General features: G+C 41.4%; 2 protein-coding genes across 3 annotated transcripts in view; both read right to left on the bottom strand.

Moving 5' to 3' along the window:
* Window positions 1–23,552, bottom strand: tab1 (TGF-beta activated kinase 1/MAP3K7 binding protein 1). Of its 2 annotated transcripts, none has more exons than XM_069665795.1 (11): window positions 23,517–23,552; window positions 21,226–21,356; window positions 20,101–20,254; window positions 18,651–18,746; window positions 17,710–17,842; window positions 10,553–10,669; window positions 8,685–8,796; window positions 5,796–5,940; window positions 5,215–5,428; window positions 3,992–4,145; window positions 1–658 (listed from the first exon to the last, which is right to left on the bottom strand). In XM_069665795.1, the coding sequence occupies exons 1-11, from the start codon at window positions 23,547–23,549 to the stop codon at window positions 433–435; spliced, it is 1,515 nt and encodes a 504-aa protein (XP_069521896.1). In that variant the 5' UTR covers window positions 23,550–23,552; the 3' UTR covers window positions 1–432. The 2 variants fall into 2 exon arrangements, with proteins under 2 accessions (XP_069521896.1, XP_069521895.1); XM_069665794.1 differs by having other exon boundaries at window positions 1–655; window positions 23,517–23,550.
* Window positions 23,553–24,822: 1,270 nt separating this feature from the next.
* Window positions 24,823–27,832, bottom strand: part of LOC138595211 (synaptogyrin-1-like) — a 29,697-nt gene continuing 26,687 nt past the window's right edge. The window contains exon 4 of the mRNA XM_069666565.1: window positions 24,823–27,829. Coding sequence (XP_069522666.1) covers window positions 27,611–27,829 — 219 coding nt within the window. The 3' untranslated portion in view covers window positions 24,823–27,610. The remainder of the gene's footprint in view (window positions 27,830–27,832) is intronic.

A 27,832-nucleotide genomic window follows, 5' to 3' on the forward strand; every position in this document is an offset into this window, starting at 1 on the left:
TATATACTTTCATTAGAAATAAAAAAGTGATTTCAAACCAATCCATTCATTCCATTTTAAGGCCTTACAGTATGTCATCATTCACTAATCCGCAGACTCTCTGGTCTATGACATTCCTGTTTGTAGATACCTGTGTTTACCTGTGACAGTAACGGCTACAATCTGGATTACATATATTCACAATCACTCATGACCAGCATCTGTTTTTTTGCCCACTGGCTTCATCATCCATTTGACAAAGACGTTAAAACCCCAGTCCTTCCTCCATGCTTCCCCATGCACCTTTAGGTCACTTGTTTTTTAGTTATGATACACTTAAAGCATTTATCGGTCATCCAAACCCCCTCTTACAGTCTTTGTCCCTTCTCAGTCCTTCTTGCTGCCAAAAAAAACCCCAGTCCGTCCCTTTAAAACCAGCACCCGGCTGCCTCCTCACTGGGGTCCCAGTCCTCCCTGGGTGCTCTGGCCGTCGCTGTGGTCGCCTCCCCACAGACGGTAAAACTGACTGAAGTCCACGTAGGGCGGGACCCTGCCCGTCTCGTCAGGCTGAGCGGCCTGGCTGCCTCTCTGCCGGAAAAGGCTCCCGTCTCCCGAGCTGGAGCTGGAGCTCTGCGTCTGGGTGTTGGTGGACTGGAGGGTGGCTGTGGGGCTCTGGCTGCTGGGGAGAGTGGAGGAGTAACAGACGGAGGAGGAGAACGGTGGTTGGTTGGGGAGGGTGGAGGAAGAAATGGGGGCAGGTATGAGGGTGGGAATAGAGGAGGAAGTTTGGGTGTCCAAAGAGAGGAAGGGGTCCGTGTTGTGGGTGGGGAGACATTGTAGAGAGGTGGAGAGAGGGAGAGGGCGGGGAGCAGGGGTGGAAAGGGAAAAGAGGGAGGTGGAGAGGGAGAGAGGAGGAAGGGCAGGGAGGGGGGAAAAAGGGGAAAAAGGGAGTTCAATTATAGGCTGCAGGATGTCGACAGATAGTTGGCAGGTCGCGGGATTGACGGTGCTAAAGGAGCAGAAAAAGGAGAAGCAAGGACAGAGTGGAGGGTGCAGGATGGATATTGGCAAGTTGGGGCCCACGAGGAAGAGAAATATAGATGTGAGTCAGACGGTGAGTGACGGGGAGTTAGAGAAGCAATCTTTGTTGATGCGCGAGCAAGAGGCAATAATGGATAGAGAAATGTGCAGCAGCCACATGAGTGCTAGTAGTGTTCACCTAGGTAAAGTTAAGCAGGTGAGCGAGCTTATTAAAGGCACATTCCAGGTATGCTGACGGGAATCTATCAATAATTAAAAACTTTATCATCTAAAGACAATAAAATTAACTTGGGAGAGGAACTTTATATGAGATGAGATAAGTGCTGAATTCAATGTAGCCTTGACGTTTGCTTTATTTTGATTATGGGCTATAAATGTGACCACACAGCACTCCTGTGTGCGTGGATGGACTTCACCCTCCTCCTAAGATAATCTATCATACATGATTTCTGTCTAAATAGTGAAAAAGAGAACAAATATACCAAACAAATGTCAGTAGTTTTCTTTCCTACATGTTGATAATTGTAAAACATGATAAAACGATTAGAATAAAACACTGTCACTTTAATTCCAAATTTGAACAACCATTTGAGTCTGGAAAAGAAATTACATTAAATTAATTATTGATCTATTGCATCAGAAAGATTGCTGTTCATTGTGTTACTGCAAAGTGGAGGAAATGAGCTGACTGTTCAGCACGAATAATCATCTGAAACCACTTTTTTATCGCCCAACAAGGTAAGTAACACAATGGTGACTGAGCCTATGGCCCACTGATGAAAGCCTTTGCATTTGCAGTATTACAGACTGGGTGTCTGTGGCGACTTTCGCGGAAAAAAAATCACAAGGGACGCCGAGAGAGAGGGTAGGCGGAGCTAAGCGGCTGCTTTTCCGCTCTCTGCAAGTGTTGCGAGTAAACAGTAATCTACTATGGCTGAACAAACAAAGAAAAGATGGATGACTACAGATACAACTTCAACAAGAAGTGAAAATCCAAAGAAAAAGAAACAAACTCGACGCTCAGATGAAGCAAACAGTCTAAAAAGGAAAGCGACCGTCAGCCAGGAAAATCAAGAGTTACAACCGGAGCCAACCGTGGACGTCACACATGCAACACTGTGTGGATATCTGGGAGGTGTGCTCCTGCAATTACCGTTTATCGCCATAGGTGTCGCCAAAGAGAACGAAACTGATATCTTCAAGATTAACACTTTAACGTGGGAGAGAAACTTTAATGAGATTTAAAGTGCTGAATTCAATGTCGCCTCAATGTTTGCTGTATTTTGATTATGGGCTATTAATTGGTCCAGGCAGACTCTGGTGTGGATGGAAATGGTTGGACATCACCCTCTATTGGAAAATAATCTATCATGCATTGTTTCTTTCTAAATGGGGAAATAGAAAACGATTAACAAATATCAGTAGTTTTCTTTCCTACATGTTGGTAATTCACATGAGAAAACACAACACAACACTGTCACTTTAATTCAAAATGTGAACAGCCGTTTGAGTGTGGAAAATAAATGACAATGAATTAGATCTATTGCATCAGAAAGATCGGCAATTACTGTTCATTTTGTTTCTGCAAAATGGAGGCAATCAGCTCGCTGTTCAGAATAATCATCTGAAACCTTTTGAAAAGAAATTTGTGCATTAAGCATTTTTCAAACCAAAATTGCCTGTCTGCAACAGTATTAGCGCTACAGGACATCTGAAGACATCTGTACTCTCCGCAGCCTGGCTGAGAACTCACCACAGAACCAGAGCTTTGTTTAGGAGGACTTGGGTTTTGTTTTATTCTGTCAATTCAATCCCCTTAGTTATAATTAGTTTGAACATTACTAACCTGGCTGAACGTTTGGTTTTCCGTTTTGTTTCCCTCCAGTTTAACTCACTCTAAGTCACTCATCATAAAAACAAACGACTTCAATTCAAATTCCTGGATATTCCAGAAACTTCAAGGAAGTCCTTTTCAGCTACGGCACAATTTTCTCAGTTTTAAGAGCTCCACACCGGATGGAGAAGGAACAAGATACTGTAGCAACAATGGCCTCTTAGTGTTGAAAGGTAAGGACTGAGACTGCCCTCTCCTTTAGGGGGAATGGGGCCAGTCTGGAGGCCTAGTGGGGGGGCTCCCGAAAAAACAAAGCAGGGTTGTCCGGCAAAACGTTTTGCTGCAATGCAAAGTCTTCCACCAAGGCTCTGCACTGGGCAGTGAAAAGTATGCAAACGCACAATTATTATGATGACAGATATAACCTGGCACAATGGTAACTTTCCAGACTTGTAAAATAGATCATTGTTCAGTTTTCTTGCTTCTCACAAGGCCAAGAAGATATTAATCTGATACACCAACTGTACTTCCTTCCTGGACAGAACTGTGTGACTTTGTCATTTGCTAAAGTTACCCTCAATACTAATTACATTTAAATGCTTACATTATTCATGTTGGAAAGTTTGATTTTTTAATACTTTTCCAGCTGTATTTGGTTAGTCCTCTCTCCTCTGTTAAAAGAACCCTGGTAGGATACAGCACACACAGCAGCAGAACAATGGGGAAGCAAAAACCAAGCTAACACATAAATAAGCATAGCAGTGGAGGGAGGCAGGGGAGTGAAAATCAAGCTTACCTCAAATAAATCTAGCAAGGGAGGGACGAGGGAGTTGAAATCTTGCTATCTAAATTACACCCAAAATAAACTATAACAGTAGGGAGGGAAGAGTGGCGTCAGGATGAAGCTCACACAGAGGGAACACAGCAGCAGTGGGAAAGAGGAGTTTATGAAACACAAGTGTGTGAGGCAAGAACACAACAGCAGCGTGACAAAAAAATGCAAAAATGCAGAGCGCACACAGAAGGAGGAAATATGCAAAGAAGTAAAATCATGTTTACCCAGACCAAACATGGGAGTAGGAGGGAGCGAGGAGTGAAAAGCTTACCCAGAGGGGACGGGAGACAAAGCAAGCTTACCCTGGTGTGGGCGTCCCTTCCTCCAGGGTGGAAGCAGTGTTGGTTCCGTTTGTGAGGGTACTTTGAGATGGCATGACCAGCGAGAGGGTGACACTGGTTTTGCTGGTGCTCTGGCTGTTTGAGTAGGGCACTGACACAGGGTAGATACGCCCACCTGTTGGAGGGGAAGAGAGAGAAAACAGTTAATTTAGAGCTCTTTGAACGGTTCAAGCAATGAGATAAACGCTGCCGTTAAATTGTTTTGAAATGAAAACGTCTACGGTACAGCAGTGCTGCATTTAATACTTTTCAGAACTACTATAATCGAGAAAAACAGTGAAACTAGAGTGCAGCCTCAGCGTAAAATGGGCACCTTGGGAAACTGGAGAAAATTAGATTTTTTTTCCCTGCCTGGACTTTATGTTGGCTCTGTGTGGCTTTCTTGGCTGAACTTCTAAACATCTTTGATTTCTTTTTGTAAAGGCCGGCGGCTTGGATGTGGGACAACCAAGTATAATACTGAGATTTCTTTTGATGTGTAGCCCACCACTGGTGTTAAGTTTTCAGAGTTGGATGGACGGATTAAAACTAATACATGTCTGAAAAACCAGCCCCACAATCCAAATCGAGCATGATTTTCAATCTTTTAAATTCAAATGTAGTTATAAAATTTGATTCTAAATCGGGACTTCCATTATTTTTTGGCCCTGTTTAAGATCCCCTCCAGTGAACATCAAGTGTTGAACATCTCCATGTGTTGTCATGTGCAAGAGAAAAACACCACATGGAGATGTTTACAAGGTTGATTCATTGGAGAGGGTCTTTAAAGGTTTAAAAACAACAGCTTAAACTCGTTTCCTTCATTTTTAAATCTCTAAAGTTGTGTGTCTAAACTTGGAGATTAAGACCCTCCAATAGAGTCCATAAAATGTGTTAATAATGTTTCATTTATCAGGAATATGTGATTTGCTTTTTCCTTGTAAAACAATGAACAGCTGACCTCTTCATGCCTCTGTAAAGTATTTTATTTTTATCTAAAGATGTTTGGAACAACTAATATAAAGTTTAACAATTCTCACCGTCTGTATGAATCTGAATTACACATTTTCAATATGCCTCTAAACCTTTAAAAACTTTTAGAAACTTTTAAAGGAGCAACATTGTTGGCACAAATAGTCCGAGGTCTGTTCCTTGAGCAGGTTTACCATGAAATCTTAACCAAACCCCTGAGTGCTCTCTCCTACCCTGTGTGGGCGTGAGCGCTCCGTCAGCCAGCGGGTAGTTGAGCGTGCGGATGAGCAGGGTCATGTCCTCGTGCCGGGAACAGTAAGTCGCCCTCTGACGGCCGGACACGTAGACGTCGTGGTGCAGCCGCTTGACGCGCTCCACCACCGACTGGGCCGCGGCCTCTAGACTGGTCTGCTGGGCCAGCTCTGCTGCTACCATGGCAACGATTTCCTACAGTGGAGAGCAAAGGAGAGAGGTAGAGACTGAGGTTAGAGTAGAAGACTGGAGAGAGGATCTGGAGGATTAAAGGGAAGAGGGGAAAAGTTAGGGAAAGAAAGCTGGATTTAGAGTTCAACAAGGGTTAAGAAAGGAAGATCACCTGAACTTAAGGAGATAAAAGGTTGTTTGGGTAGAAGTAGATGAAAGAAAGCAAAGGACAGAAAGGGTAAACACTAAAGCAGAATGAGATGAAAGAAAAAAAGATGAATCATGGTGGTTTGAGGAGGTTGTTGGCAAAAGAAGGAAGAGAAACATTAATGCAGACATTTAAAATTGAGGAAAAGTGGTCAAGGATGGTTGTCAGGATGAATCTGCTGACCTGATTGGCCTGTTCGGCTCCGTGGGCGGACTCAAGGGCATTGATGAGGCCTTCTGACAGCAGCAGCAAGAAGCCCGTCACGCTGTCCAAAGACTGACTGCCATGAATCTCGGGCTCCGCAATGATCGGCCTCGTCTTGGCCGCACTGATGGAGGAGGAGGAGGACAACAGGAGAAGATAGATATGTTAGCAGACACATTAATATCAGAATGAGAGGAGGAGGAAAACAAGCACAGACTGGAAGAGACAGAAAGAGGGAGGGACTGACAATAAGGCAGAGACATAGCAGCTGGACTAAACACAATAAAGCTGGTTAATCTCATAGATTAGAAGAATCGGTTATACCTGGTCCACATCAAATTTCCTGCACTCTCTTTGATGGCACGAAGGAGAAAATGCTATAAAGATTCTTTTGTGTGTTTTATTGAGGATCACGGTGGGATGGACTGGTAGATATCTGAGCCTGACTTGCTTGGGCTGGACGGCAGACAGGAGCAGGAAATGAGAAGTGTGAGAGAGAGAGAGAGGCCCCCCGGATCATGGAATTTCAAGAGGCTCAGCTGTGGTAAAAGAGAGGCTGGAACATGGTCAGATCTGATAATAAAGAACCTAATATGGAGACAGAGCCTGCACTGTCCAGGTAGTGCTGAGGAGTCACACACACTGCTGCAAAGTCAGTCAATGATTCGACTTTTAAATGTTTCATCGGCTTGAACCACAGTTCTTAGAGGAAAATTTGGACATTTTGGGTCATTTTCTTTTAGCTGAAAAGTAAAAGAGAAGTAAAAGAGAAGATCACCACCGATCTCCGACCTGTGTGAACAATACAAAGCTACATTCAGCACGCTTAGCTTCACCTTAAGACTTGAAACACACCCGATGTTCTTTCTCAAACTGGAGAAAATCAAGTTTGCACTCAGGAGGTTCAGTCGAGAAGTTTACCGCCAGGTGGCAACCCTTTCTGTCACACTTCAGCAACCTAAAAAGGCTTCCAATTGATCAGCCTTAACTATCTCACTTCCCTTATTAGTATAATGCCAAAGGAATGATAATTATACCCAATTTTGCTTTTGAAATTTTCTTTATATTTTGGAAAATGTATTTTATTTTGTTTGCTACCGTTTCTTTAAAATTAAAATTGTATTTTTTTTCTTTGATTTATTATTTAGTATAATTTTTATATTTATTTCTTTAAATATTTTGTAATAATAATAATAATAATAACTTTACTTATATAGCACATATCTAAACAAGGTTACAAAGTGCTTTACAGAATACATAGAACAAAATTAAAACATGAAATACATAGGATATAAAAACAGGAAGTTACAATGTTATAAAATAAGAACAAATTAAAAAATAGATAAAGCACATAAAATACCAATCAATCATTAAAGAAGGCCTTCCTGTTAAAATATGTTTTAAGCAAAGATTTAAAACCAGTAATGAGTTTTCCAGCCTAACGTCCTCGGGCAGGGAATTCCAGAGCTTGGGGTCTCTGATGGCAAACACCTTGTTGCCCTTAGTTACCAGCCTTGACTGAGGAACAGCTAATAAATGTGCTCTGGAGGATCTGAGATCCTGATATGGAACGTGAGGTGTCAAAAGCTCTGTAATGTAAGTGTGGCCAGACCGTGTTCTGCTTTAGAAGTTATTAAAAGAATCTTAACATCAATCCTGCATGTAACGGTAAGCCAATGAAGGAAGGACAGGATTGGGGTAATGTGGGACCTGCGGCTTGTCTTAAGTTAAAATCTGGGCAGCGGCATTCTGCACTTGTTGGAGTCGAGCTACTGAGGACTGACTAAGGCAGGTAAAAGGTGCATTTTAGTCTTCGTCTCCTTGATTACTGTCTGGCTAATGTTGTGTCCTACATGCAGGCTACTTTACAAGTTACCTTTATATGTGCATTTATACATTTTGTTATTCCTCATATCTCTTGTTTATAATTGTGTATGAATTAAATAATACCAACAGATTTCACAAATGGCTATTTGGTCGTATGTCTGCAGGTTATTTGTATTTACTTTGGTTTATTTGTATTATAAATATAATTTGAATTGTAGACCGAAGGGTTATTTTGGTTGGGTGGGTGGGAGGTGATGTTGTGTATGTGTGATGGGCGTGTGGGGGGATTCCATTGTCTATGTCACTGCTAATGTAACTATGTATATAACAATTCAAAAACATTGTATGGGGGAAAAAAATGACTTGAAACACAGATAACAGATGGATTCTGCTCCCTTTGGACAAAGCCCGGCTAGCTGTTTCCTCCTACATGCTGACTTTTTTATTGTTAAGCTAAGCTAATTGACTACAGGTCCTAAATTGCTAAATCATCTCACGCTAGGTTCAAAAATTTAATATATGTATGAATTTCATCAAAGACCACCGTCCGCTTCCCATCAAAGTCGCATTTGATCTTCTTTAACATGTTTATAACCGTTTTAATTTCAAAGGTGTTTTTAGAAGGAGATAGAAAAACACTTAATTCAAAACATATTTAATTCATCTTACTCATTTAAGTTCTTTCCTCTGTCGTGTCTGTAGCTGATGTTTTGTATCCTGATTCTGTTTTATGTATTGCAGAAAAATAAAAATACGTTTTTCAACACGGTTTACTTGTTTTTTCTTTCAAATGTATCCAAATAAAAATATGAAATGATCCAAGCACTTCGCTGTGAGACCCATTACTAAGACCAGGTGTAACCAACGGCCTTCAGGATGAACTTGTGCGTCTAACAGACGTCTGCTGTTTGGGCTGCTCTGTTTGTTAATCAGATAGTGTTGAGCCTATTTGCATTCCAGGTTGTGATAATGCAAAGTGAGTAAAAGTACTAACACAACGTACAATATTTGTGCATGATGTAGCTTGAGTACTGACTGCACCTGAGCAGGTCGATTTCATTGTAGTTGAACTTGACCCGGTAGTCTCCGAGCCTCCTGGTGCTGCTCTGACCAGCGATCTGTCCCGCCTGCTTCACACGGGCCGAATCTATGCCTGTATAAGAGGCAGAAAGGGAGGACAGATGGATGAGATGAGTTGGTGGATTGCAGTATGATGATATTCAGAGGGAATGCGGGGGGGGAGGAACGGGGGGAGATTTTGTATGAGGAAGGGGAGGATAAAGCAATAAGACAAGAGCAATAAGTAGAAGCAGAAGGCAGGGTGGGAGGAGGGGAGTGGGATGCATGAAAATATGAGGGGAGAGGTCACCTTCAGCTGGGTTAATGGAATGACTGCCATTTCATTTAAATCATTCAGAGAAGGGGCCTGAACAACAGAATAATTATGTGACTCCCAACAGGAGACGGAGAGAGGAGCGAGAGGACAAAGAGAGACAGAGAGCTCTGCCTTCTCTTCTAATTGTGTGGTGTGAAATGGTGCTAAACAATGCAGCTAATTCTCCATTATATTCATTACAGGTGCCAGGCTGCAGCTAAAGCTTCTCCTGCAATGCTCATCACAATGTATGTATTTCCCGTTACATACACAGACCTCATTACTGGACCATTAGCTGGGCTGTCCACCATGGATGGATGGATCCATGTGTGTTTATGCCAGCTGGCTACACTAATGGATGTGTCTCTGTATGCCTGTGTGTCCTGCACAGAATGCAAGGAATGTAATGCTGTGCTTATTAGATGCTAATGCAGCCAAGCTACTGTCCATTCATGGGTCAGATTTATTGAAGCAAACAAAAACTGAAACAAAAGCTCAAACAAATTTAAAAAAAGGTTTTCGTCAAAGTTTCAACTAAACTTAATATATTTAAGAAATCCAGAATATTTAAATGGACAAACAAAATCAATTAGTAGCCGTTTAAAAAAAAAACAAATCTTTTTGAGGATTTATTTTTGTCTTGTTAATTCCCAGTAAAAAAAAATGTCAACAAAAACAAGAAGGAGGCAGCACTTCTTATAATGTTAGTGACATGTGATGTCAACCAGATTCAACGAACTTTCTCAAAATTTAAATGTTCAAAATTTAAGAATGAAAAAAAAAATTAATATGAGAAAACATATCCTCATGCAAACAGTTAAAAAAAGACCTCAAACAGAACTTAAAATATAAATAATCCCTTGAACATTGTGGATTATTATTGTCGCGCCATATTTGGACGAGTGAGTGAATTCCGTTCGCTATGCCTCCATCCAAGCTAGCAATCTTGGATCCAACTGGCTGTAGTCTGACAACGATATAGCCTGTGGGGACAACGGTGAACATGCCGGGCGTGTAGCCGGCGGTTACCTTTTCCGCGTGCTGCATTGTTTCCAGAAAAAGAACCAGTTTTTCTTGTGACTGACTTTAATTAACAGGTCTTACCTCTGCCGAAATTTCAACATCATGATCAACACCAGCAGACGGAAACCAGAATATCCCTAACATCCACGTCCCTGCCTACACATTCTACATGTCTATATAGAATCTGTGAATAGAGATTACCAAGCTAGAGACTTGCCAATCACAGGTAGGTAAAGTGCGTCGTACACACCAATTTTTATGGTATATACAAAATGAACATCCTGGTTTATTGGAGAAGACTTGAAACTAGTGATAGAAACATTAAAGTAATGAGGAAAATGTTAACTGAGATAACTGACTTAAGCACAATTTGACTTCTTCTTGCCATCAATGGCTCTGCCCCCTGCTTGCCATTAGAAAGAATGCAGGTTTAAGGCACCTCCACATTGCCCCAAACCAAAGTTTCTTACAGTCTCAGCAGAGGGTCGAAGGTAACTGTCTGTTCGCTCACCTAGTGCAGCCAGTCTCTGCAGCTCGTCGTCATTGTCAGTGCTGTGTGGTCGACCGATCTGGAGGACCTGGTTCTGCCCGTCGCTGCTCGACTTACACAGAAGAGCCCGGTTGGTTCCTAGAATCAGACACAAACACATGAGCATTAGAATATCTGAAAGGAAACGTGATCGATGTTTGTAAGGGTCATTACTAATAGCAGCGAGCAGTTAGTGAAAGTAGGAAGAAACGTTTTCGATCCATGTTAAAAAAGCTGAATGAGTTCATTCAGCTCTACTCTCACTTGAGACAGACTTGGCCTTCTAATTTTCACACTTTAATGATGCAGAGACAAATGTGCGCTGACGTTGCTCTGAGCTGACTCACAGGCCCAAACCTACGCCAATGAATCAGTGAAGATGAAGAAGCTAAATATTAACTGTTAGATGATGAAGGCAGTTGCTGACACACAAGCTGATCAGGGATTTATGAATGATTAATTCAGCTTTATATTAGCATTTTTTTTGGCTGCTTAACAGGAGCCTGCTGAGGTGTAGAACCTGGACCTTCTAAAATCACAGTGTTTCTCTAACAGTAGTGAAGTCGTTTCCCTTTCATGGAAGAGACCGCTGTGTCCCTGTGAAGCCAAATCATCAGCGTCATATTATTTTAGCCTCGACCTTACCAAACTGCGACCTTTTCACAAGACTAAACAAAGCTGTCAGAGTTTGGTCAGGTTTAGAAGCCTGGGCTCAAATAAGCTCTAATAAGTTGGTCCATGTGAATGGCAATATATCTTAGAAGTTTTACTTTAAGAGATGTTTGCTTAACATTTATCCTTCCCCATACAGATTCAGATACCAAGACTTCACTACTGGCCCATACTAAACGGGGCGATCAGAATGGGCCCTGCTCAATTAAATAATAAACCTATTAAGGGTGGAAGAAGACGTTTTCCTAGCTTGGACTTAAATAACACTCACTGCTAGTTTGTTGTTTGTTACCTTCACATGAAGATGAACCTAAAACCAATCTTTGATCCCATTGGCTGTAGTGTGACAACGATATAGCCTCTGGGGACAACATTCATTCATTCATTAATTTAACCTTTATTTATTTACATCTCGAGGAATCATTGAGGGCATGCCCTCATTTTCAACGATGTTGAGATTACAACAAAACAAAGCCAAGATGCACAAATAGAAACTGTGCAAAAAGAATGGCAACAACACAATTAAAAACAATTACATACAAAGGCAGAGTAGTTTGTTATCATCTTTTTACGATGACCCACAGGTACAAATGTGGGAAGTTTTAAAGTATGTTGCAGAGTGTTCCGTGTGGATGCAGCAGACAAGCTATAAGCAGCCTTTCCAAATACAGTGCTGGCCCGTGGGACTTCAAGCATCAGCCAATTACTGGAACGTGTTGAGTATCGACTGTGAGACCGGTTTAGTAAGGAGGCGAGACATGGTGGCATATTGCCAATTAAAGCTTTATAAAAAAAATAAAAACTAATGCCTGTCACGTCCTCCTGTTAGAGGTGCCCAACCAACCTATTCATACAAAATGCAGCGATGAGTGAAGTAACTGTCACCAGTGAGGAATCTGAAGGTGGAGAGGTAAATAGAATCTAGAGGTGTAAGAGTGGAGGCAGAGGCATGCCTATGGCACTGGGAAGCACTGGGAAGTTAGCTACAGTGAACATGCCAGCGCTTAGCAATAAACGACTTCCAGGCAAGACTTCCTTTTCCGGGTCCTGCACTGATCACAGATCTTGTGATAGACTTTAATTAACTGCTCTTAAGTTTGCTGAAATAACAACATCATGATGCAGATGATTTGTAAAAGTCCAAATGAAGCAGGTGTGTCCTCAAGAGGAGAAGAAAACTACTTTTAAAATGCTTGTTTGTCGAACGGATGTCTGATCGATCTGACGCATTCGAGGAAGTCTGGAAATCTGCTGAACGGCTTTCATGACGCCGCGTCAAAGGAATTTATCTCAAGTTGAATTTTAGATCTAGAACAGATTGTGAGCTGTTAGCATGCAGATGTCTGTTTATAGAGATTAATAAGAAGCTAAATCACCATCAGATGACGCTGATGGGAGCCGGGATGTCATTTGTTTAAAGACAAAATCGTAAACTGGATTAATACTCGATTCATCGTGCAGCCCTGGATTATCCTGAAATTTACTCGACCACCTGATGTAACAGACAAGCACATCCGGCAAACAACACTGTGTTAGATGCAGGACATAAGGCACATGCAGTGTTTATAAAGTTCTGTGCTGAATCACACCACCTTAACCCAAATATTAAGCTCTGTAAATGCCTGGAGTGTTTGTCTGATCTGCAGACAAGGCCATCCAATTAGCCACATCATAATGAAATAACAGATAGGGGCCCATGTGCCTCTCCCTGTCCTCTCTGTGGGGCCCTGAGCTGCAGCCGCTGTAACCCTGTGTGCTAATCAGGCAACACAGACATAACAAATGGCTCTTCTATTATTTCAAAGTGATTCTTTTTGTAACAAAATACTCTCCTGTTCAGCACGGTGATAGTCCGCATGTTCCTATGTGCAAAGTTGCTTCACATCTGAAAAGAGAAGCTAACCAGGTCTGTTGTATGTTCACGCACCCTTGACTGCCCCCCACACACGCTCCCACTCTCAGCATATCAAATTATGGGTCATACGACCTTAACTGTCAAATACATTTCACATCAACACACAGCTGGAAGTGCTTTTTAGAGCACATTCACTGTAATGTTTAAACCTCCCTGGGATTCATGTTCTGTCAACTCTGAACTCTTGACCCTAACAAAACGGTCCAATGAGGAGACAGCGCTCCTTTCTACTTTGCTACTAATTACTAGCCGCCCTATTTTCAGCTCTGTGCCTCGTCCTTGAGGACAAAAGAAAAAGGAAAGAGGGTGAGGGGCTCCTTTCCTTTGCCTGCTACAGAATCCAAAATCCAGACAAAAAGACAGAAAGACCTAAAATATTAAGGGATGTACTCTTAGAACCAGAGTTACTTTAAATAAGTGAAACCGTACAAGAGATTCATGATTAAATCACGCAGAAGTAAGAATATAAAGCAGCTGCTTCTTTAAAAATACTCCGATGATCCTTGAAGAGAAATACTTCTAAGGGACGACTGTGGCTCCCCATGTTTGGTGTTTGTTTTTCCACAGTCTCATTTAATTTCCTCACAGCTGATGCCCTGCTGGTTTGCGTAGTAAAATATTAATGATGAACGCTTCTTTTCTTAAGGCGCAAGGTGGAAAATCTACACACACAAACACACATATTTAAACTAATGCCTGGACTCAGAACAAGATACCATGCTACTCTTTTGTTTTTTTGAGGATATTAATCTAAATGATGCCAAATCATTTTGCAACCGTACCCACGGCTGACAAGATCTGTATCTATAGCCCCTTATACACTGCCAGATCATGGCGGGATTATAATGCCTCTGTTACGCCTCGTAACCTCGTACGTCGTTCTGCCTCTGAGCGGGCATCACAGATACTCACAGAAGCAAAACAGCATCAGTGTAAACGGTGCAGCTTGCAGGGTGGAACAGCGCCGTGTGTATATGAGACACATGCTGCTTGTTTACACATCACAAAGCCACAACGCCGTATAAAAACTAATCTCTATTTACAGATTCTACATAGAAATGTAGAATCTTAGGGATGGCGAGTGTTCTGGTTTGCGTTTGTAGTACGCTTGTAGTCTGAGTAATATTGACCAATCACGTACCAGCAGGCTGCGGCGTATGCAGGAAAAACAGTCCGCTGTGATGACATCCCGGCTCCCATCAGCAGTCAGCTGACAACGATTTAGCTTCTTATTAATATCTATATCTAAATGCATGTTCAGCTAACCATCTGTTCTAGATGAAAAATTCAACTTGAGACAAAGTCGCTTGACGCTGTGTCATGAAAGCCGCTCAGCGTTCAGGTTTCCCGACTTCCTCGAATGCATCAGAAGTGATCGATCCGACCTCCTCTTGAGGACACACCTGACAAAGCTTCATGTTGACTTGTTACTAATCTGCATCATGATGTTGTTATTTCAGCAAACTTAAGAGCCGTTAATTAAAGTCAATCACAAAAAAATCTGTTTCTTTTTTGGGTTCATACGACAGTAGTTAGCCAGAGTGCAGCCTCTGCGTAACTTACTATTTACAGTGAAACTGAGACTCAGCACAAACAGATGAGCGGGCGCTCCTCCAGGGGGTTTAATGAACCAGGAAATGACGGCATTTATTGTGCAGACATATGTGTATTCGCTTCACTTTTGATCTGAACACACAGTCGCTTCTTAAGTTGCTAACTGGACTGTAAACAATGCAGCACGCGGAAAAGGACGCCTCAACTGGAAGTCGTTCATCACTAACCCCTGGATAAACCAGACACGGCCGACATCTTCACCGTTGTCCCCAGAGGCTATATCGTCATCAGACTACAGCCGATGGGATCCGAGATTGTAAAAAAACACACACTGGCGTTGCATAGCGGCATAACGGCGGAGCTTCATTGCGACCCAGTGGCGGAGCAGCAATGTAAAAAGGGCTTATGTGTGTGTATTTGTGTCAGTAGGAGCACATGACCACAAAATATTTAGCTGAAGAAAAAATAACCAACAAGTCAAGGCACAGCACTTTCTAGATACTTTAGTTTTGGTCTCTTCTGTAAGTTCTGGTTACGTCTCTGCAGACCTAGATTCAAACAAACTACCCAAGACCTCGTCAACAGCCCTTCAAAGTTACTACTATCTTCCTCATGGTACCAAAGTACGTCTGAATGTAAATAAAGAGTAGTGGCCTTGTTTAGAGGATGTCACTCTATGACTCTGTGTCCCAAACCCCACCATTCACCCTGCTGAAGTGCCATTGAGCTAAAACACAAATCACTAACAGCACAGAGAGCACTGTTCTGTTGCCGCTGTCCACCTTGTCCTTGAGTTGGTCTGTTCCACGTCATTTTACATGAGCAGGAACTCACTGCACAGCAACTTTAATACACAATAAACAGGTTTATCAGCTATAACGGTTTCTTGATGCATCGGGATGTTAAATAAGAAAGGAAGGCAAACCTGCTAAACTAAAACCCAGCCACCTCATGCTCTGCCTGTAGCTGCTGCTGTGTATCCAGCATTAGCTTACATGGTGCTAAAAATAGTGCTGCTGCATTAGAGCTTTCCGTTAGAGCTCGGTTTACTGGCTAAAAATGAATGCTTGTTTTGAGACACAGAAGAGGTCATGAATTTATTAAATTAGAGGCAAAGGCCAGACCACTTTCAAGATATCTATCTAAGTACTTTGTGTTTTTCCATCATTTTAACTCCGACTGAGCAGATTTCTATGACTACTTCTTTTCTGCTTTAGTAAGGACCCTTTGGTGTCTCAGTACAACAAACCTATTCACCTGAAAAGGACGCACCTATGTTGCCTGTATTTACTGTAAGGTGAATTGATATTTGAGCTTTCATACTTAAGAAAATCTGCTTCCTTCTGACACCAGCATTTGCCTGATCATGTGATACGCATTTTCAGGCTTGTTAGTGTGGACAAAGATTTTTACAGAAAGATGCTGAAGAGATTGTTTCCGTTTTCAGTAAGGGTGCTCCAGCGATTGTGATCGCCTGATATTCGTTCTAACGTGTTTGATCTGTATTAAATGCTGATCATAAGAGCCAATCAGATGACGCAAAACACGCGAGACAATGTCTCCAAGCAACACTAAAATGACTTCACTGGTCTGGCGGTTTTATCAGGTGTCTCAACACGATAATACATTTGCAATTTGCAAGGTGTGTTCCAAGGAAGTACCTCGTGGGCGAACGCAATCTAAAAAACATTCAACACCACGAACCTCATCAGGCATTTGAAGGTGAGTCAAAGAATATGACGAGTATTCAGAGCGAGCTAGTAGCACTAGGGAGGAAAGAGAGCGGCTGGCATCAGCAACTCTGCCACGGCTCACTTAAACGTCCGTAGCAGAGACATACAGCGACCATACAACGAGGAGAGCAAGAAACCAAAAGAAATATCCACCAAAATAAAGGAATTACTTTGCCTTGATGACCAGCCGCTGTGAGTGGTGGAAACCGAGGGGTTCAGACGACTCATGTCAGACATGGATCCACGTTACTCTCTGCCGGGTTGTGAATCAAGGATGTACGCCTGCCGCAGTTAAACCAAACGGTCTGTACGCATTATTGACAGCCGTATGACGGACACCATCACTTTAATAAGTTTCACAAGTGACATTTGAAGTTCGAGTGTGTGTCCCATGTTCATGCTGAGCCTAACGGCACAGTTTATTGAGTTCTCCGGGTGACACGCCACGGAGGCTCTTGCAGTTGCGTTCAGTGACACTTTCCGTGCATGGGGAATCCTGACGGAAGAAGTGCACGTGTGATTCTAAGAGCGGGACCAATATGTTGCACATGTTACCTCTCTGTTTAAAAGGACAATTGGCAATTCACGATTCTTTCTCATCTCTTAATTCCAATACTTTACATACAATGTTGTCAATAAATAAATAAACATCAATCAAATAGACCCCGTGATCGGTGGCATTTGCAGATACTGCTTCCAGTGATCGGCCCGAAAAATCCTGATCGGAGCAGCCCTAGTTTTAAGATGAAAACGTATTATGGACGTAGTATCACATTTGCTAAAGCAGTCTCTCTGTCGGAACTGAATCTCCTGAACCTTTGTAATGTTCAGTTCCTTGCCAGGCACTTTTCTTTCCACTTGGTTCATCGAGGGACTTAATTTATTCCAGGTTCCTCCTGTCAAACACAAATTGTGTTCCCAAGTTCCTCAAAAGGTTCTTGGTCCCCTGGGAAAATTCCTTTAAAGGAAATGCAGAGGCTTTCAAGTCTCTTTCTGCTTTCTACTAACACCGCCCAACCCATGCAGCAGAGCAGTGTCTGACTGGGATTTTCCGAGAGTGACAAGCGCTCAACCAAAAACCTGTTGAAGCCTGACATCTACTGGTGCAAAGGAGACACACCTAAGAGGCCGGAACCATCTAAGAGACAACCTCCAGGACTGAACACAGATGGACGAGAATGTTAAACTTCATCAACTTTTCTTTCTTTGTTATGATTAAATATAAACCTCTGTCCTGTGTGTTTGTGTGTGACCTGTGTCCATACCAACATTGGCGATATACAGCTTGTTGTTGAGGATCAGCGCCACCACGGCTGTAGCTCCCCCTGACACCTCCTGCTCCAGCTCCTTCAGACGCTCCTGCATCTTCTGACTCGGAGAGTGGTGGAATGACACGTTCTGATCCGCCGGGAGGAGACGAGAAAGACGGAGCGGAAGCAGTGGAAGAGAGGAGGATAATTGATAAAGAAAATGGAAGGAGTGGGAGAAGAGGATGAGAGGGGAGGAAAGAGGCAGATTGAAAAAGAAAAAAAGAGGAAATGAGACAGATGATAAAAGAGGAGGTGTGAAATGAAAGAGCAGTGAGCAAGAGACATGAGAAGAGATGAAAGGCGAGTGGGAACAAGAGGAGAGGGAGGAGGAAGAAGAAAGAAAACAGGCAGGAGGTGAGATGAAAAAGGATAAGAATTGAGTAGGAGCACAGGAGACATGAAAGAGAGCATGAAAGAGATATAGATACGCAGACGAGACAAAGTGTGAGAACAGAGAAAAAAAGATTACAACGGGATGTTCTTAATGAAGCAACTCAAGCAACGAACATCATCTGACAAAAACGCCCACACCGGCAACGTTATCGGGATATAACTCTATGTGAAGTAGAGAAGAAGAGATATGGGCCGAGGAGACAAAGATGGAGGGGGGGGTGGGGGTATATGGAGGCAGAGGAGCGGGGAGAGCTGGATCCTGAGAAGGAGAACTGAGACCGGCTTATCTAATGAAACGGGCTGATGAGCCCAATTAGAAACATAACAAGCTCGTTCTCCAATGGCTGAGCATTAAGCCATACTAATGCCCAAATCTGCGGTTGCTATGGAAACCAGACAGAGAATTCCGCCTCTCAATGTTTAGCTTAATCTTTCAAAATGCTACCGAAGTGTGTGTGTGTGTGTGTGTGTGTGTGTGTGTGTGTGTGTGTGTGTGTGTATACCTCATTGTGTGGAAGGAGGTAGTCGGACAGGTTAGCTTTCTCAGCCAGAGCGTCGTTGATCGTCTCAAAGTAGCTCTTCTCCACCACATCAAAGGCCTGCGACAACAACACAGTATCTTGGTGACACAGTGTTGGCAGTTATCAATATTTGTACAGTACACCAATGCCAAGAACATTCCCCAAGGATTGTAGAAGTGCATGTTAACATGAGTGTTATTATGCACATTATAGTAATGTCAATTGAATGGAGGTCTATTTGCCTAATAGGATCTATGTATTCAGGTGCATTGTTGTTTTTTAAAGGGTTTTATCTCTAGTTACCTCAGTTAGAGATATACTGTGGAATCTGTCGATTTTCTTTGTGTCTTTCCGGCGCAGCTGCAAAATTGCGACAGCATCAGTGCTTTATTCAAAGTAGTGGTTGACTCTGGATCGACTAAAGGATTTTTCAGCTCCGATGTCTGCAGTGTTTAGTTGAAAAAACCACATACCATAAAATGTAATAATTTGTTCCGTGAGGTGCCTCGAAACGCTGCCCGCTCGCCTGTTTTCCCTCCCAGACATTCCACATTTATAACTGAGTCTCGTTCAAAATCGTCAGGTTTGAAATGTAGGCTAAAGTCTTGAAGATTTTTTAGACGATCCAACGGTATATTCTCGTCGCATTTCGGATTCTGTTCCGCTCTGAGCCGTTGCCTGCAGCGAAAACGGTAGTATTTAACTCCAGTGTCTCTCGTTCGGCCGTTCCTTTCATAGTGAGGGGCGCAATGCACGCTGGGTGTTGTAGGAATGTAGAATGGGCGAAACCACGAGCTTTTGTACACCTTTCTCCACAGCTATGGCGCCAATTTCAAATATTATTGCTTCTATCGATTACACCAGCTTTCACTGACAGTGGACTTTTCCAGGGGCAAATTGTTCCTTTAACTTTTCAAAACAAACATATAAACGTTTGTCCCGACTTTGCAAAGTGATAGATGATTAGTGGTTGTTAATAATTTAGTCGATCACGTGGAATTTAATCGATCGTTCCTCGGGAGGAGTAACTCAAGAGAAGCAAGATTAACTTTCTTTAAATAGGGTGACGTTTTGTTCGCTGCAATTTTTGTAATTGTCTTTGTGTTCATTAAAGTGAAAATAAAAATGTGACTAAGAAAAACATTTGCATTTACTGTCATAGGCAAAAAAGAGATTAATTAATAAAAAGATGAATCAGTTAATTGATCGTTAATGTTATCCATAGTCGACTTATTTTACTCCTGTGTATAAATGTATTATTGCTGTAAATAAACCTTAAATGGCTTTTAGAACATTTTGCCATGAATGCACACGTGTGGAAATGTTATCAACTTCCCACCTTGTAGGGTAAAAGTCTTTTTCTCTCTCTTCCTAGAAATAAACACTATTTGTCTGACACATGAAACGAGTAATAATACAAACAGATGCTGACCTGTGTGAGGATCCTGCGGACGTCGTTGTCTGTGTGACTGGAGTTGAGCTGTCCTAGCAGCAGTTCAGCTGTCAGACACTGAGAGGCAAAGCTGGCCACTCTGCTGCCATCGTAACCGTTAAAAACCCCGTACAGGAAACAGCCGTCCTCGCCTCTGATTGGTGGAGAAAAAACACATCATTGAGGGATGACAGCAAGACAATCTTTCTTAGGATTGTAGCCTTTTGTTGTGTGAATTGGAAGGTTCATGTTATAACTAGACCATTTATACATCTCTTATTTATGTCCCATAAAATGTTGAATTCTGTTCTTTTCAACAGAGAAAACGGACAACTAAAAATGTAACGTTGCTCATTACAGAAGTTTCAGTGCTTCTGAAAAACTCGTTTCTCGTTATCGTTTTTTTGCAGCAACAGGAATCCGCTTGTCAACTATCAAACACCTCCAGTAGGATTTTCTGTATCTTTACAAATGTTTGTATTAGTGATTTATTTACACAGACTACACAAGCAGTGCCTTGCAGTCACAATGGAAACCTGTTAAACCTGTCAAACTTGTTGAAAACATGTCTCTGATTCTGGTTGCTGAGCTCGACCAGGCTCCAGAGAAATCTGTAATATGCAACAGAAAACTAATAATAGCTTGTGTAACATGGACAGCTGATGTTCATAACTCACGTGAACCCCAGGTGGAGGATATACTATAATAATAATAATGTTGCAAATAATTCAATGTTGACATATTAGAAGAGAATGGAAATGTACACTCTTGTCTCCCCGCTGACCAGGCAAGAATAAGCTTGTGTTGTGCTTTTGAAATGGTGAATAAAATACAGCTGCTGTCATGATATTAGTTCATAAAACTCATCATCAAGTTGCAATAAATACAATTTTCATTTCAAAGATGAATGTGACACCATAAAGCACTAGGTTAGTGGGTATTTAGTTCAGCACGTTTCTGAGCAAAGTTTCTAAATCCTGTGTTAACAACAGTTTATCCTTCCGGAGTGTCCTGAACCAGCTTGTTGGACATCTCTCAGAACTGTTGCCTCTTCAGCTGTTATCACACCAGGTATCACCTAACCCTGATCTTAATGAGAGCTTTCTGCATTCCACAGCGTCTCACCTGAACCCGAGGTGTCCGTCCTCGTTGGTGTGGCTCTGAGTTCCTTTGCCATCTGGCCCGTAGACACAGTTTGGTGCCGTGCCAACCCCACACATCTGACACAGAGGCAGGTCATCTGTCCAGCTCTGATGCTGCAAAGTTGAAATGAAAATTAAAAATGTCCTTCGTCTATACATTAAAAGGCGTCAATCTATTCACACTGCATTTTGCGAGTCAACTGGTATGCAAAAACTGTTTGTTTAAATCTTCTTCGAGATCCCCAGCACCATATTGGTTCAATGTTGCAGTGTCTATTTGCATATTTAATAGCCTTTATTCTTATTTTGTCTCTTAACTTTATTATTTTCTTCTGCCTAACGGGGTGGGGGTACGGGGGGTGACAGATGTGTAATGTCATGTATATTGTAAGTTACTGGATGCCTACATTTCCCTCGGGATCTATTAAATATCTACTATCTGTCTATCTGGTTGAGTTCATCCCATAAATTGAGAGCAAAGACAGATGGATTGAAATTAACAAAATGTTCCAAACAGTTTTTTTTTCTATGTAAATGCCAATGATATCTCCCTTAAAAGTTCCATATTGCAGCCAACCAAACAGTTTTAACAAATCCTTTTTGATCAGCAGATAAAGCAAACAAAAGATTGCAGCAAGCAACAGTTTTAACAGGTTAAAAAATACTGCAACCTTTATTTAACTCTCATTATTTTGTGCGGACAACAAGGAAACCTCTAAATTAACAATTGCACTTGTAATCTAAAAATTTACTTTGTAAAACTGAAAACTTCTCAAGGAGTTCCCTGCTGCCTTTGGTGGTTGTTGTCCTCTTTCTTGTTTGTTTGTTTATCTTCTCCTGAAAGTTCCCTTGGTCCACTGTCTTCAAATATCACACCCACTGCAAGAAACTTAGCAGTAATTTTTGATTCAGATCTAACATTCGAACAACACATCAAGAAAGTCGTCCAGTCCTGTTTTATTCAGTTAAGATCCATTTCCAAACTCAAATCAACTGGAAAAAGGTTATTCACACGCTGATCTTGTCTCGGCTGGACTACCGTAACCCCCTCCTTTCAGGTATCACCCATAAATCACTCTCTCGCCTCCAACTGGGCCAGAACGCAGCAGCCAGGCTTCTTACTGATTTTAAAAGACGCCTTGCCTCTCTCCACTGACTCCCTGTTCATTTTAGAATTTAATTTAAGATTTTACTGATCACTTTTATAGCTCGTTTTGGTCTTGCCTCGATTTACATTTTAGGGTCACATTGGGGCCCCTATGGTTGTGCCAAAGTCGAGGCTCAAATCTAAAGGTGCTTTTGCCGTTAGGGCCCCTTGAGTTTGGAACAACCTGCCTGAGGAGATAAGGCGTGTCAGCGACTTGTTTTGAATCAGTTCTGAAAACCAACTTTTACAGACTTGCTTTTCTGTAATGTCACCTTTTTAAATGCATATTAGAAATGATTTTCATCCATCCTTTTGTTGAATTTTCTAGACTACTCTCTGTTTGGCCTCATTACCAATGTTTTGTAATCTGTAATATTCCTGAGTTCGCTTTGTCTGTCAAAGCACTTTGTAAACATCTGTTATATATGTCTACATAAAACAAGTTACTACTATTCTCCTGCATATGATATCAGTTTCGAGACCCTGGCTTGCCTTTTAACACCACTCGGCTGTATATTAGTGTTTATAACAGGGTGACACTATCAGGCTTCAAACTGGGCAGGGGAAGCAAGTGTTCGTCGTAATATTCGGTTATAAGTTAACAACAAATTAGTTTTTAAAACGATGTAAAACTGAAACAAAACTGTGCTGATAGTAACATCAACAGGAGGAATGCTTTACAGGCAGTATAACGTTATCGCAAAGTCTGTAACAATAACTTTAAGCAAAACATACTACTGTTTTACTACTAAAGAGCCATTTAGCCAACCTGAACCTGATGAAGCTGATTCACACGGTATATCTGATGGATATGCCAGGTAATGCAAAGTTAATAATGTTTACACAGTTCAACGTACTGCTGTTACTAACATTATCTCACACTAATAAATCGCATTATCTTGAGATTAAAGTTTGGGTAGCTAGCTAACTGTTAGCAAACCAGGTAATAAGCTCTACTAAATAAGCTAGCACTAGCATTACTAAATGACACGAAACAATCCTGGACGGAAGAAAACAAACAAAGACGACCACAGGGGAGATAAATGACACCAAAGCACTTCTCAAGAGTAGTGCTACAGTGACTTTACATGACAGTGAGAGTGATAAAAAGCTGTGTTTTCACTCACGCTCTGCATCAAATTCCTACGCTGGGCCGCCATGTTGGACGGTACTAGTTGCGTTCATGGATTCACCGCAAGGTCGGAGTTCCGAGTGTCGAGATGAGAAACACCTGTCATTGCATTTGGAAAGAGGCGGCTGAAACGCGATTTTTGTGGCTTATTTTTGTACTGTATCGTTAGTACATAGCATGCCACGTGAATAAGCATACATTTTATTTGCATTGACACAGATTTCAATTAAATTTAAAGGGCTGTTTTGGCATAAAAGTTTCAAGAAAATGTTTCCTTATGCTAATATATAGATTTTTCTAAATAACTGAAATATACACAATAACAGTATAAAGAACATTAAAGCTCATCAATATTTGACTCGTCCAATTGGCTACTTATGCTCTCGCGCCATGTATTGTGGTGTTTTTTAATACTTATCATCAACGGTCGTCTAAATTTTCGACGACACTTTAAGGCAGCATATGTATTATTTTGTCTTGTGAATTTTTCTTTTTCTATAGCCTACCGAGATGATGAATTCCCGACATGGGCACAATTTAAAACATTAACTAGATTAGTTTAATTATTTTAAAAAAACGGTGGTGAAATATACACAAAACAAATGCCACTTCTGTGTTGTGTCTACGCTGAATTTCCTTGACAATATCGCCACCCTACGGGTATATAATGAACTACATAAGTAGTTCATGAACTACATAAGTAGTTCATAATATATCAGCAACTACGCGTTGCTGATGGCTTTTGGGCAATTAGAGCATGATTTTTGACATAATTAAGGGCTACACATAATTGCACTTGGGAAATGTTCTTTTCTACAACAACTAGCTACCAGTATATAAGCTCCACTGGAGTTTGTACTACAATTAGGTATACCAATAATAATTGTGTCCATTGTTATTAATCAAAATCAATGATATTGGCTTAAAATTAAGCGGGTTCAGTATAAGGAATTAAAAAGAGTTAAACACATGCATTATTATTAAACCATAGTCAAAGCTCTTGTAAAATGTGCACTTAAATGTGAGAACCAGAACCAGTCTGGCCAGTGGAGGGAGACATGGGCCACATTTGTGTGTCTCAATGCAGCAGCTCACGATCAACATACTCAAAACATTGCTACTTTGTTTGAGTGTGACAAAGCTTTTTATGTTATTATAATGTTATTTATAAGGCAATATAGAATGTCCACTCCATATCATTATTATGAATACATATTTATTAAAATTGGCCAGCATTAAAGCAACAGCAATATAACTTTGGTATAAAAAAAAAATCCCAGAACAACCAGTTTTATCTTTATCAGTATTTTCTTTATTTTTATTGGTTAAAATCAACACATCAAAAACATACATTTGTACACAATCTTTTATCTTAAATCTTACCTTGCTTTTTTTTTTAACAGATTTCACAAAGGAACATCACACATGTCTACATCTACACGGTTGTACAGGATAAAGTATATATGTGCATATATACTTTGATAATTTGGTCACATTTTTTGTTGCTGTATTTTTTTATAGTTAGTATTATTATCCCAAAATAAAAACATCTCCGTACCCTGAAAGCAACATAAAGGAGGCGTGGATGACCTCACCATATATCTTATCACGATAACACTCAACAGAACATAGATCTTCTTTCTTATGACTTTTCTTTTTTGTATAGAACTAGCATAATGCCCTAAAATAAAGCAGAATCTTTTCTTCAAACACTCTAATATACTGAATTATAGATTTACATATATTTATAGAGAGATAGATATACTTTATTCTTTAAGAAAATGGAGCGATGCATGTTCATAAATACTCAGGATGTTGTGGTTGCCTCATCAGTAGTTTTGTTGAAATATAGTGAAAAGATAAATAACCTGCAGCTCTTTAGTTTAGTATGTTGTGTGTAGGCCTGCTGACAACAAACTGTCACTAGGGATGCTCTATAAGTATGAAAAATGCTCGTTTTGTTCTGTGATTTTACAGGCTTAAGAGCAATAGCAAGACAAATTTAAACTGCTGCTTTGCTTTTGCTCTAAAGATGCAGAAAGAGAAACTGATTCTGTCCATGTTGTCGGGTTTGTGTTGCCCTGTGTTCATTGGATTTTGCTTGGCAGTCAGCACTAAGGCAACAATCGAGGAAGAAAAAAAAAGCGGCTTCTTCAGGGAAACAAGAAAACACGCATTGTCTCACATCCATACATCATTAGGAGACCTTTCAACACACATACACACACACACACACACACACACGCACACACACACGCACACACAAACACACCCGTGTTACAGTTGAGGGGATTAGTTGCCAGTTATGCCACTGTTGCTTGTTTGTCTACGCTGAGATCCTGTAATGCACCTCTGAGGAGTTTGGTCAGCAGAAACTTGTGTTGTCTGTTCAAAATCGATGTGTGTGTGTGCTTGCATGTGTGTTTGTTATAAGTGTGTGTGAGAGTTTCAATTAACACTGATTGCAGTTGTTTTGCTGACTGACAGCAGACGTCAGAAGATGAAGGCAATGCGATCACGAGCATTGATCTGCTACAGGGTGACCATTTCTGCAAACCCTTGACCTCTTTTTTTTTTAACTGTTTTTTTCCATCTTTAACCACACACAGCGTCTCTCTGCATCCTGCTACGCCTTCCACTGATCTCCTGAACCCACCTGCTGCTATTTAACTCCAGACTTACAGCTAAATGACATCATGTCCCAAACATCACTGTTACCTGTGCTACCCGAAATCTGGAAAGTTGCCCACAATTTCTGAGATAAATTCATTTTTTTAACCAACTGTAACGCAAATGTTACTGAAAGTCTCCCTTCAGCTAAATAGGTTAACTGTTGGATCATTAAAGCACCAACACAATACTGTGTTCACAGTACAAACCTTCCAAATGACTCAGTTTTAGTGTTTTTTTAAGTCTAACTTTTGGGTAATTTATCCGAATTTACCTAGTTCCTGATGTTCATAATCTGCCCCGGCTCTTTTTAAACGTACATGTCACTATTTGTTACTGATTTTTAATCATGTTTGTGAATCTTCTGCAGTTTTTAAAGTCAATTTGAGACAGACTTAAGGCAAAACATAAAGGAGCAGTGTGATATCCGCTACACTCACTGTCCCCTGCTGTGGAAGGCCCGCTGAAACTGTTTGGTTTGTCCTTTCTGGGCTACTGCAGAAACATGGCGGTGCAAAATGCCGGATTCTGTTAATGGAACCTGCACCCTCTATAGTCTTTAAAAGTGAATTCCAAGGAAAATACCCAAAGATTTTATTTTGAGGTGATCGTACACTAATTAAAAGATACTCATAATTTTTATATTTACTAATTTTGCTAATCAGTGGCACAATAGCGCCCCAGGTCCGTCACACTTTTAAGCTTGTAGTTGTCTAACATTTGAGCTTGTATTGTTTCGTTGCTATAAATATGGACCCAGTGATTTTTAGCATCATAGAAATTCTTTAAACCCACTCTTAAAGTGATAATCTCGAAGATTTTCATGTAAATAAATGTCTGTTAAGTCTCTATCTATCACAGAATGAGGTAACACAATGGTGATTGAGCCTATGGCCCACTGACGAAAGCCTTTGCATTTGCAGACTGGGTGTCTGTGGCATCTTTCGTGGAAAAAACCACACGCGGCGCTCAGTTAGTGACGTGTTTTCCATCACTCAGCAGTGGTTGGTCTGCCAGAGAGGGTAGGCAGAGCTAAGCAGCTCCTTTTCTGCTCACTGCTGTGTTGCGAGTAAACAGTAATCTACTATGGCTGAACAAACAAAGAAAAGATGGATGACTACAGATACAACTTCAACAAGAAGTGAAAATCCAAAGAAAAAGAAACAAACTGGACGCTCAGATGAAGGCAAACAGTCTAAAAAGGAAAGCGACCGTCAGTGAGGAAAATCAAGAGTTACAACCGGAGCCAACCGTGGACGTAACACATGTGACACTGTCTGGATATCTGGGAAGTGTGCTCCTGCAATTACTGTTTGTCGCCCTAGGAGCCGCCAAAGAGAACAAAACTGAGATCTTCGAGATTACCACTTTAATTAGAAATTATGGGCAACTTCACCCCCTATATTTCCCTCTCATAACTTAGTAGTCTTGACGCTGGTAGCCGCCACTGCCGTCAAAGGCCCCGTCACTGTTGGCCTGGCCCCCGCTTCCTCCTCCTGGGCTCTCGACGTCGTCCCCTCCAAAGGAGGTGTAGGGGGCTCCTGCTGCGTCCTGGCTGGGGTCCGTGTACTCCTGGGAGAAGAGGGCTGAGTCGGCCCCCAGCTTGTACCTCTGGAAGGCCAGGAAGGACTGGCCCGCCTT

This window comes from Semicossyphus pulcher, unplaced genomic scaffold (genome assembly GCF_022749685.1).
Source record: "Semicossyphus pulcher isolate SPU_LCO1_2020_fin unplaced genomic scaffold, fSemPul1.0.p SCAF_17, whole genome shotgun sequence".
NCBI classification, from domain to species: domain Eukaryota; kingdom Metazoa; phylum Chordata; class Actinopteri; order Labriformes; family Labridae; genus Semicossyphus; species Semicossyphus pulcher.

Bases quoted from the DNA above. Each gene is read 5' to 3' on its own strand.
- tab1 (XM_069665795.1), bottom strand. From the start codon at position 23,549: ATGGCGGCCCAGCGTAGGAATTTGATGCAGAGC. The intron at 4,146-5,214 runs GTAGGAGAGAGC...CCCCTCCAACAG, and splicing joins AGCGCTCACGCCCACACAGG to GTGGGCGTATCTACCCTGTG. The intron at 659-3,991 runs GTAAGCTTGCTT...CACTCTCCCCAG, and splicing joins GAAGGGACGCCCACACCAGG to CAGCCAGAGCCCCACAGCCA.